The 12,706-nt window shown below is 45.6% G+C and overlaps 1 protein-coding gene across 1 annotated transcript in view; it reads left to right on the top strand.

Moving 5' to 3' along the window:
• LOC124006088 (regulating synaptic membrane exocytosis protein 2-like) overlaps positions 1–12,706 on the top strand; it is a 324,465-nt gene that overhangs the window by 209,910 nt on the left and 101,849 nt on the right. Inside the window, 4 exon segments of the mRNA XM_046315851.1 lie at positions 10,396–10,526; positions 11,010–11,181; positions 11,820–11,979; positions 12,280–12,306. Of these exon segments, the coding sequence (XP_046171807.1) occupies positions 10,396–10,526; positions 11,010–11,181; positions 11,820–11,979; positions 12,280–12,306 (490 nt within the window).

Raw genomic sequence — 12,706 nt, 5'->3', positions numbered from 1 at the left:
CACATGGCCAGATCCTGTAGCCTACACTCAACGGCAGCAACAACAAGCTCAAACACATGGTCAGATCCTGTAGCCTACACTCAACAGCAACAACAGCAACAACAAGCTCAAACACATGGTCAGATCCTGTAGCCTACACTCAACGGCAGCAACAACAAGCTCAAACACATGGTCAGATCCTGTAGCCTACACTCAACGGCAGCAACAACAAGCTCAAACACATGGTCAGATCCTGTAGCCTACACTCAACAGCAACAACAGCAACAACAAGCTCAAACACATGGTCAGATCCTGTAGCCTACACTCAACGGCAGCAACAACAAGCTCAAACACATGGTCAGATCCTGTAGCCTACACTCAACGGCAGCAACAACAAGCTCAAACACATGGTCAGATCCTGTAGCCTACACTCAACGGCAGCAACAACAAGCTCAAACACATGGTCAGATCCTGTAGCCTACACTCAACGGCAGCAACAACAAGCTCAAACACATGGTCAGATCCTGTAGCCTACACTCAACAGCAACAACAAGCTCAAACACATGGCCAGATCCTGTAGCCTACACTCAACGGCAGCAACAACAAGCTCAAACACATGGTCAGATCCTGTAGCCTACACTCAACAGCAACAACAAGCTCAAACACATGGCCAGATCCTGTAGCCTACACTCAACGGCAGCAACAACAAGCTCAAACACATGGTCAGATCCTGTAGCCTACACTCAACGGCAGCAACAACAAGCTCAAACACATGGTCAGATCCTGTAGCCTACACTCAACGGCAGCAACAACAAGCTCAAACACATGGTCAGATCCTGTAGCCTACACTCAACGGCAGCAACAACAAGCTCAAACACATGGTCAGATCCTGTAGCCTACACTCAACGGCAGCAACAACAAGCTCAAACACATGGTCAGATCCTGTAGCCTACACTCAACGGCAGCAACAACAAGCTCAAACACATGGTCAGATCCTGTAGCCTACACTCAACGGCAGCAACAACAAGCAGCAACAACAAGCTCAAACACATGGTCAGATCCTGTAGCCTACACTCAACGGCAGCAACAACAAGCTCAAACACATGGTCAGATCCTGTAGCCTACACTCAACGGCAGCAACAACAAGCTCAAACACATGGTCAGATCCTGTAGCCTACACTCAAACACGGCAGCAACACTCAACGGCAGCAACAGCAACAAAAGCTCAAACACATGGTCAGATCCTGTAGCCTACACTCAAAACAGCAACAACAGCAACAACAAGCTCAAACACATGGTCAGATCCTGTAGCCTACACTCAACGGCAGCAACAACAAGCTCAAACACATGGTCAGATCCTGTAGCCTACACTCAACGGCAGCAACAACAAGCTCAAACACATGGTCAGATCCTGTAGCCTACACTCAACGGCAGCAACAACAAGCTCAAACACATGGTCAGATCCTGTAGCCTACACTCAACGGCAGCAACAACAAGCTCAAACACATGGTCAGATCCTGTAGCCTACACTCAACAGCAACAACAAGCTCAAACACATGGTCAGATCCTGTAGCCTACACTCAACGGCAGCAACAACAAGCTCAAACACATGGTCAGATCCTGTAGCCTACACTCAACAGCAACAACAGCAACAACAAGCTCAAACACATGGTCAGATCCTGTAGCCTACACTCAACGGCAGCAACAACAAGCTCAAACACATGGTCAGATCCTGTAGCCTACACTCAACAGCAACAACAGCAACAACAAGCTCAAACACATGGTCAGATCCTGTTGCCTACACTCAACAGCAGCAACAACAAGCTCAAACACATGGTCAGATCCTGTAGCCTACACTCAACGGCAGCAACAACAAGCTCAAACACATGGTCAGATCCTGTAGCCTACACTCAACAGCAGCAACAACAAGCTCAAACACATGGTCAGATCCTGTAGCCTACACTCAACGGCAGCAACAACAAGCTCAAACACATGGTCAGATCCTGTAGCCTACACTCAACGGCAGCAACAACAAGCTCAAACACATGGTCAGATCCTGTAGCCTACACTCAACAGCAACAACAAGCTCAAACACATGGTCAGATCCTGTAGCCTACACTCAACGGCAGCAACAACAAGCTCAAACACATGGTCAGATCCTGTAGCCTACACTCAACGGCAGCAACAACAAGCTCAAACACATGGTCAGATCCTGTAGCCTACACTCAACGGCAGCAACAACAAGCTCAAACACATGGTCAGATCCTGTAGCCTACACTCAACAGCAACAACAGCAACAACAAGCTCAAACACATGGTCAGATCCTGTAGCCTACACTCAAACAGCAACAACAAGCTCAAACACATGGTCAGATCCTCAACAGCAGCAACAACAAGCTCAAACACATGGTCAGCCTACACTCAACGGCAGCAACAACAAGCTCAAACACATGGTCAGATCCTGTAGCCTACACTCAACGGCAGCAACAACAAGCTCAAACACATGGTCAGATCCTGTAGCCTACACTCAACGGCAGCAACAACAAGCTCAAACACATGGTCAGATCCTAGCCTACACTCAACAGCAGCCTCAAACACATGGTCAGATCCAGCAACAACAGCAACAACAAGCTCAAACACATGGTCAGATCCTGTAGCCTACACTCAACGGCAGCAACAACAAGCTCAAACACATGGTCAGATCCTGTAGCCTACACTCAACGGCAGCAACAACAAGCTCAAACACATGGTCAGATCCTGTAGCCTACACTCAACAAGGCAACAACAACAAGCTCAAACACATGGTCAGATCCTGTAGCCTACACTCAACGGCAGCAACAACAAGCTCAAACACATGGTCAGATCCTGTAGCCTACACTCAACAGCAACAACAAGCTCAAACACATGGTCAGATCCTGCAACAACAAGCTGCCTACATCCTGTAGCCTACACTCAAGCAGCAACAACAAGCTCAAACACATGGTCAGATCCTGTAGCAACAGCCTACACTCAACAGCAACAACAAGCTCAAACACATGGTCAGATCCTGTAGCCTACAACAGCAGCAACAACAAGCTCAAACACATGGTCAGATCCTGTAGCCTACACTCAACGGCAGCAACAACAAGCTCAAACACATGGTCAGATCCTGTAGCCTACACTCAACGGCAGCAACAACAAGCTCAAACACATGGTCAGATCCTGTAGCCTACACTCAACAACAGCAACAACAAGCTCAAACAACAAGCTCAAAACACATGGTCAGATCCTGTAGCCTACACTCAACGGCAGCAACAACAAGCTCAAACACATGGTCAGATCCTGTAGCCTACACTCAACGGCAGCAACAACAAGCTCAAACACATGGTCAGATCCTGTAGCCTACACTCAACGGCAGCAACAACAAGCTCAAACACATGGTCAGATCCTGTAGCCTACACTCAACAGCAACAACAGCAACAACAAGCTCAAACACATGGTCAGATCCTACACTCAACGGCAGCAACAACCTCAAACACATGGTCAGATCCTGTAGCCTACACAACAGCAACAACAAGCTCAAAACACATGGTCAGCAACAACAATCCATGGTCAGATCCTGTAGCCTACACTCAACAGCAACAACAAGCTCAAACACATGGTCAGATCCTGTAGCCTACACTCAACAGCAACAACAAGCTCAAACACATGGTCAGATCCTGTAGCCTACACTCAACAGCAACAACAAGCTCAAACACATGGTCAGATCCTGTAGCCTACACTCAACGGCAGCAACAACAAGCTCAAACACATGGTCAGATCCTGTAGCCTACACTCACGGCAGCAACAACAAGCTCAAACACATGGTCAGATCCTAGCCTACACTCAACGGCAGCAACAACCTCAAACACATGGTCAATCCTGTAGCCTACACTCAACGGCAGCAACAACAAGCTCAAACACATGGTCAGATCCTGTAGCCTACACTCAACGGCAGCAACAACAAGCTCAAACACATGGTCAGATCCTGTAGCCTACACTCAACGGCAGCAACAACAAGCTCAAACACATGGTCAGATCCTGTAGCCTACACTCAACAGCAACAATGGTCAAGCTCAAACAAACACATGGTCAGATCCTGTAGCCTACACTCAACGGCAGCAACAACAAGCTCAAACACATGGTCAGATCCTGTAGCCTACACTCAACGGCAACAACAGCAAGCTCAAACACATGGTCAGATCCAGCCTACACTCAACAGCAACAACAAGCTCAAACACATGGTCAGATCCTGTAGCCTACACTCAACGGCAGCAACAACAAGCTCAAACACATGGTCAGATCCTGTAGCCTACACTCAAACAGCAACAACAAGCTCAAACACATGGCAGATCCAACAGCAACAACAAGCTCAAACACATGGTCAGATCCTGTAGCCTACACTCAACGGCAGCAACAACAAGCTCAAACACATGGTCAGATCCTGTAGCCTACACTCAACGGCAGCAACAACAAGCTCAAACACATGGTCAGATCCTGTAGCCTACACTCAACAGCAACAACAGCAACAACAAGCTCAAACACATGGTCAGATCCTGTAGCCTACACTCAACGGCAGCAACAACAAACTCAAACACATGGTCAGATCCTGTAGCCTACACTCAACGGCAGCAACAACAAGCTCAAACACATGGTCAGATCCTGTAGCCTACACTCAACAGCAGCAACAACAAGCTCAAACACATGGTCAGATCCTGTAGCCTACACTCAACGGCAGCAACAACAAGCTCAAACACATGGTCAGATCCTGTAGCCTACACTCAACGGCAGCAACAACAAGCTCAAACACATGGTCAGATCCTGTAGCCTACACTCAACAGCAGCAACAACAAGCTCAAACACATGGTCAGATCCTGTAGCCTACACTCAACAGCAACAACAAGCTCAAACACATGGTCAGATCCTGTAGCCTACACTCAACGGCAGCAACAACAAGCTCAAACACATGGTCAGATCCTGTAGCCTACACTCAACGGCAGCAACAACAGCAACAACAGCAACAGCAACAGCCTACAAGCTCAAACACATGGTCAGATCCTGTTGCCTACACTCAACAGCAGCAACAACAAGCTCAAACACATGGTCAGATCCTGTAGCCTACACTCAACAGCAGCAACAACAAGCTCAAACACATGGTCAGATCCTGTAGCCTACACTCAACGGCAGCAACAACAAGCTCAAACACATGGTCAGATCCTGTAGCCTACACTCAACGGCAGCAACAACAATCTCAAACACATGGTCAGATCCTGTAGCCTACACTCAACAGCAACAACAACAAGCTCAAACACATGGTCAGATCCTGTAGCCTACACTCAACGGCAACAACAACAAGCTCAAACACATGGTCAGATCCTGTAGCCTACACTCAACAGCAACAACAGCAACAACAAGCTCAAACACATGGTCAGATCCTGTAGCCTACACTCAACAGCAACAACAAGCTCAAACACATGGTCAGATCCTGTAGACTACACTCAACAGCAACAACAAGCTCAAACACATGGTCAGATCCTGTAGCCTACACTCAACGGCAGCAACAACAAGCTCAAACACATGGTCAGATCCTGTAGCCTACACTCAACAGCAACAACAGCAACAACAAGCTCAAACACATGGTCAGATCCTGTAGCCTACACTCAACAGCAACAACAGCAACAACAAGCTCAAAAACATGGTCAGATCCTGTAGCCTACACTCAACAGCAACAACAAGCTCAAACACATGGTCAGATCCTGTAGCCTACACTCAACAGCAGCAACAACAAGCTCAAACACATGGTCAGATCCTGTAGTCTACACTCAACAGCGGCAACAACAAGCTCAAACACATGGTCAGATCCTGTAGCCTACACTCAACGGCAGCAACAACAAGCTCAAATACATGGTCAGATCCTGTAGCCTACACTCAACGGCAGCAACAACAAGCTCAAACACATGGTCAGATCCTGTAGCCTACACTCAACAGCAACAACAACAAGCTCAAACACATGGTCAGATCCTGTAGCCTACACTCAACGGCAACAACAACAAGCTCAAACACATGGTCAGATCCTGTAGCCTACACTCAACGGCAACAACAACAAGCTCAAACACATGGTCAGATCCTGTAGCCTACACTCAACGGCAGCAACAACAAGCTCAAACACATGGTCAGATCCTGTAGCCTACACTCAACAGCAACAACAGCAACAACAAGCTCAAACACATGGTCAGATCCTGTAGCCTACACTCAACAGCAACAACAGCAACAACAAGCTCAAACACATGGTCAGATCCTGTAGCCTACACTCAACAGCAACAACAAGCTCAAACACATGGTCAGATCCTGTAGACTACACTCAACAGCAACAACAAGCTCAAACACATGACTAGGTCCTGTAGCCTACACTCAACAGCAACAACAAGCTCAAACACATGGTCAGATCCTGTAGCCTACACTCAACAGCAACAACAAGCTCAAACACATGGTCAGATCCTGTAGCCTACACTCAACAGCAACAACAAGCTCAAACACATGGTCAGATCCTGTAGCCTACACTCAACAGCAACAACAGCAACAACAAGCTCAAACACACGGTCAGATCCTGTAGCATACACTCAACGGCAGCAACAACAAGCTCAAACACATGGTCAGATCCTGTAGCCTACACTCAACAGCAACAACAGCAACAACAAGCTCAAACACATGGTCAGATCCTGTAGCCTACACTCAACAGCAACAACAACAAGCTCAAACACATGGTCAGATCCTGTAGCCTACACTCAACAGCAACAACAAGCTCAAACACATGGTCAGATCCTGTAGCCTACACTCAACAGCAACAACAAGCTCAAACACATGGTCAGATCCTGTAGCCTACACTCAACGGCAACAACAACAAGCTCAAACACATGGTCAGATCCTGTAGCCTACACTCAACGGCAGCAACAACAAGCTCAAACACATGGTCAGATCCTGTAGCCTACACTCAACAGCAACAACAGCAACAACAAGCTCAAACACATGGTCAGATCCTGTAGCCTACACTCAACAGCAACAACAAGCTCAAACACATGGTCAGATCCTGTAGCCTACACTCAACAGCAACAACAAGCTCAAACACATGGTCAGATCCTGTAGACTACACTCAACAGCAACAACAAGCTCAAACACATGACTAGGTCCTGTAGCCTACACTCAACAGCAACAACAAGCTCAAACACATGGTCAGATCCTGTAGCCTACACTCAACAGCAACGACAAGCTCAAACACATGGTCAGATCCTGTAGCCTACACTCAACAGCAACAACAACAAGCTCAAACACATGGTCAGATCCTGTAGCCTACACTCAACGGCAACAACAACAAGCTCAAACACATGGTCAGATCCTGTAGCCTACACTCAACAGCAACAACAAGCTCAAACACATGGTCAGATCCTGTAGCCTACACTTAAAGGCAACAACAGCAACAACAAGCTCAAACACATGGTCAGATCCTGTAGTCTACACTCAAACAAGCTGAAACACATTGATCAACATGTTAGCTGACATGGGCATTTTGTACCTAGTCAGCTACAACAGTGCTCCACATTGGCAATTAAAGGAGGTGTCTCCTTAAATGTTTTAGTAAAACTATTACATTTTGTGGGACAAATAAATGAGCTTATTTGTTGTGTGGAACATGAAACTAGATTGGACATCGTCCTCAATTGGCTTGACGCCCTCAGGTCCTGAATAGGTTGCTATAGCAACAGCTGCCAACAACTGGTAATCATGAACACAACATTTGGCAAATATTTATATTGACATTTTTGAATGGCTGTAAGTTTCATGTTGCAGTTAAAGGTGGGATAAGATAACTGTCCCTTATTTTCAAAATAAGAGTAGAGTTTGAATACAGAATTCACTTGAACTGAACAGGCAAGGTGTCTCTATCTTAACATGGAGCCTTTTTGAGGAGTTGTTTTACTCTAGCTAGCTTGTTGGAGTGTGGATTACTCATGTTATTTGGGAGATCATATTTGTATATTTGTCCCATTATGTCCTTGTCCAGCATCAGCTTGGCTTCGAACAAAATATATATACCGTATACTGTATAGGAGTTTTTGGTATGATATGCACTGTTGGTTTCCTCGTTTTAAAGGAAGGTGATGTATTGCCAACACCTCACACTATCTGTCAGATAAGGAGAGGGTGAGAATGGAAGTCTATAAATAGGTGTGTAGTGTACCCTTGGCGCAGCTCCTAGAGGTAGATCAATTAGCCTTCTGTAGAAGCAGTGTTATGCTCTACTTAACCAGGCCACGCAATAATGTCAATGTAAATGATGTGGCCGACTGTACAGGAAATATAGGCAGTGTAATGGATTACATCAGGGGTATAATTTCAATTTAAACTTTTCAAGGTGAATCTGTCAGTTAAGGGTTGTTACCATCAGTCATATGGGCAGTGCTGTAGTATGGTCAGAATTGCACGTACATCTTTTCTATAGGGGACTTATGTTGAGGAAGTCTTCCCAGTGCAAGCTGTTTGACCTGAAGGCCCCTACTGCCTATGTTGTTTGACAATATCAGATCTCCTGACTGATCTTGTATGTGTTAAATGCTTGCTGTTGCTTTGTATTGCTGCATGCATAGAGAAATAACTATGGAAGTCAATGCAATGATCAAGACTCCTCCCATCATTATCGACATAAGTATGGGCAAGAGCTTAGAAGGCTTGATTTTTCTCCAGTAATTTCTTTTCATTTAAAAAAAAACAAATATTTCGCACATTTTTTTTTAAAACAAATATTTCCGTAAATGTTGTTTATTTCATTTCTTACTTCTAAGTGTTCTCTGTTGTGTCCATACTTCGCTCAGACAAGTGTGAAGTGTCTTTGATGCTACTCATGACAGCATGATGATTTATATGTATATTTGACCTATACACTATCTGACACTGCATTGCAGGGCTCTACAGTGTGACCATTTTACTAGCATATGCGCCTAAATATTTTGCTGTCCGTCCTGGAATTTTTATTTAGGAGCACTAGTATGCCTACAAAAATGAAGGATTCTAGCTTTATGACCTGAAATATTAATTGTGCTCATAAATATCTTTGTGTATGCCTACATTTTTCAAATGAGGTGCACACATGCTCCTTGTAAAAAGGTCAGTGTAGAGGCCTGCATTGTGTTGTATGGTTCCAAATACAATTTCACACTCAGATCAGTAAGTGTTCATTTCAAAGCATGTTGGTCTAATTCTCATGTTGTAATGGTTTAGATACCAAGAGTTAGGATACTGTAGATATGAATACAGATACACATACTGTAGAATCCTTTCCACTCAAACACACCTAGAAAATGTGGCTAGAGCAGCCGATGAATATATAGGTCATGGTAAGATTTAGGTCATGGTAAGATGTAGGTCATGGTAAGATATACTGTAGGTCATGGTAAGATTTAGGTCATGGTAAGATATAGGTCATGGTAAGATGTAGGTCATGGTAAGATGTAGGTCATGGTAAGATATACTGTAGGTCATGGTAAGATTTAGGTCATGGTAAGATATAGGTCATGGTAAGATATAGGTCATGGTAAGATGTAGGTCATGGTAAGATGTAGGTCATGGTAAGATATACTGTAGGTCATGGTAAGATTTAGGTCATGGTAAGATATAGGTCATGGTAAGATTTAGGTCATGGTAAGATATAGGTCATGGTAAGATTTAGGTCATGGTAAGATATAGGTCATGGTAAGATTTAGGTCATGGTAAGATATAGGTCATGGTAAGATGTAGGTCATGGTAAGATGTAGGTCATGGTAAGATGTAGGTCATGGTAAGATATACTGTAGGTCATGGTAAGATTTAGGTCATGGTAAGATATAGATCATGGTAAGATGTAGGTCATGGTAAGATGTAGGTCATGGTAAAATGTAGGTCATGGTAAGATATAGATCATGGTAAGATATAGATCATGGTAAGATGTAGGTCATGGTAAGATGTAGGTCATGGTAAGATGTAGGTCATGGTAAAATGTAGGTCATGGTAAGATATACAGTACAGATCTGTATCACCCCGCCCCCCCCTAAGCATGTGACTTGCTAATGCCTAAACCAGGGGTGGCCACCCCTCCTCCAGGAGATGTACTGGGTGTGCAGGCTTTAACTCCAGCCCTGCTCAAATCTAACACAATCCAGTGATTTTACTAATTAGCTGCTCACCATGCAGGACCTTGAATCGCTGAATCAGGTGTGTTTGTTAGTTAATATAGAGCAGGGCTGGTGCTAAACCCTGCACACCCAGTAGCTCTCCAAGTAGAGGGATATGAGGTCACCCTGATATAGAGCCCCCCCCCCCCCTACTGGCAGCCCAGTGACCATGTGACCCTGTTCTATCCCATCCATAGGTCAAACTGTGGTATGACAAAGTGGGCCATCAGCTAATAGTCACCATCCTGGGAGCCAAGGACCTGCCTTCTAGGGAAGATGGCCGCCCCAGGAACCCTTACGTCAAAATCTACTTCCTCCCTGACAGAAGGTAAGAGTAGAGACAGTAACTACAGAATGATCTAGCTAGCAGCATTTCACTTCATTCTATCCACAGCCATTTCTTAGTGGCTTGACCTATCCTCCAATATCCTAAAGTTGCCATTGGTTGATTGATACAGATTTGGGCACTCGCATAATAGTCTCACTGAATGTTGACTTTATGGTAAGAATGTCTTTGGTTTTATTTACCTATATATTTTTTTCTTCTGGTAATTGAATTTGGGGTCATGTCACATTGCATTTAATCTGCTACCGTCACAAAGATCATCATGTGATCACATTGACCTACACCTTCACTGCGCTCAGAGAACCCCTTCTCAGACACATGGAAGTAATGATAGAAAGTTGAACAGGGCTCCAACATGACGCTCCCTCCCCAGCTCATCCCATTGTCCTGTGCTGTGTTGACCTGTTCGGGAGTCTTTTCTACCATGGTTGTAAATAAAAACAGTTTGAATTATTGTTCCTCCAGCGACAAAAGCAAGAGGAGAACAAAAACGGTAAAGAAATCCTTAGAGCCCAAATGGAACCAGACCTTTATGTATTCTCCTGTGCACCGGCGGGAGTTCCGTGAGCGCATGTTGGAGATCACCCTGTGGGACCAGGCCAGGGTCAGGGAGGAGGAAAGCCAGTTCCTGGGAGAGGTAAGCCCATCCATCTCTTTTTTCCCTTCATAGTTTTCTATTGTTTTCTGGACAGAGACAGTCAGAAGGTTGAAAGAAAGACAGGTACAGAGGGACACGGAGACAAGGGGCTGAGGCTATATTTGTAACAAGAGTCGGCAGCGCCACCACTTAACCAGACTCAGGCACTCATCCGTCTCTGATATAATACCAAACATACCCATCCAGTCAGGATTTGGACAGTAACTCTGATAGCTCAACTAATCCTACCAATAGGGTCAAGCTCTTGATAAAACCCTACATTCCATAGGAAGGATGATAGGCTACTGGGGGTTGATGTGATGCTTACTGTAACATCATCACATACTCACATACTCTGCCCTCACTGTCAATAAGGTTGCAGAATTCTGGTAACTTTCCCGGAATTCCCAGGTCATAAAGAAATCCTCCCGGTTGGAGGGAAAAAGCAGGAAATCCACAATCTTCCAATCAGGATTGCTGGAAAACCTTATTTAAAAAATGATGTCGGGCCATGCCTGTGGAGGTCTTGATCTGCTCTGGAATGAGTCCAGTTAGCAGTGGCTAGTGTATTGAGGAGTGTGTGTGGTGTATGTGTGTGTGTGTGTGTGTGTAGTGACGCTGGTGTGTTTCTCCTTTAGATACTGATAGAGCTGGAGACAGCCCTGCTGGATGATGAGCCTCACTGGTACAAGCTACAGACCCACGACGTGTCCTCCATGCCCCTCCCCCGCGCCTCACCCAACCCCCAGCGCAGACAGCTCCACGGAGAGAGCCCCACGAGGAGGCTACCCATACAGAGTAGGTTACCCCTCTGCCCTAACATCCATGACCTGTATACTAGTCTATACTAGAACAGTGTAGGAAAGCTCCTGTCTGTTCGAACCCCAAACCTCAGGATAGGAAATGAGACATGAGTGTCTAACCAACCATTCGTCTGATGATTTTGAAAAGCCAGTATGGCGGCTGGCAGGTGCCCTGTTACCAACTGTCTTTGCCTGTCTGCAAAAGCCTGAATGATTTATGAAGTATTTATTACTGTTAGTATGTTCATATGGTGTTTGTTTTCTTATCCCTCTCAACTCAACCTGATACTTACAGACAAGGGGCCGTATTCGTACAATTCAGGTAACGGCCCCCATTTGTTGTTCCACGCTGCTCTCTCCACTGAGCTCTCTTTCCACTGAGCTCTCTCTCCACTGAGCTCTCTCTCCACTGAGCTCTCTCTCCACTAAGCTCTCTCTCCACTGAGCTCTGTCTCCACTAAGCTCTCTCTCCACTGAGCTCTGTCTCCACTAAGCTCTCTCTCCACTGAGCTCTGTCTCCACTGAGCTCTGTCTCCACTGAGCTCTGTCTCCACTAAGCTCTGTCTCCACTGAGCTCTCTCTCCACTGAGCTCTCTTTCCACTGAGCTCTGTCTCCACTAAGCTCTCTCTCCACTGAGCTCTCTCTCCACTGAGCTCTCTCTCCACTGAGCTCTGTCTCCAATGAGCTCTCTCTCCACTGAGCTCTCCCTCCACTGAGCTCT

Source organism: Oncorhynchus gorbuscha, linkage group LG19 (assembly GCF_021184085.1).
Source record: "Oncorhynchus gorbuscha isolate QuinsamMale2020 ecotype Even-year linkage group LG19, OgorEven_v1.0, whole genome shotgun sequence".
Taxonomy (NCBI): Eukaryota; Metazoa; Chordata; class Actinopteri; order Salmoniformes; family Salmonidae; genus Oncorhynchus; species Oncorhynchus gorbuscha.
The sequence above is the reverse complement of the archived record's forward strand: the minus strand, read 5'-3'. Positions and strand labels throughout refer to the sequence as shown.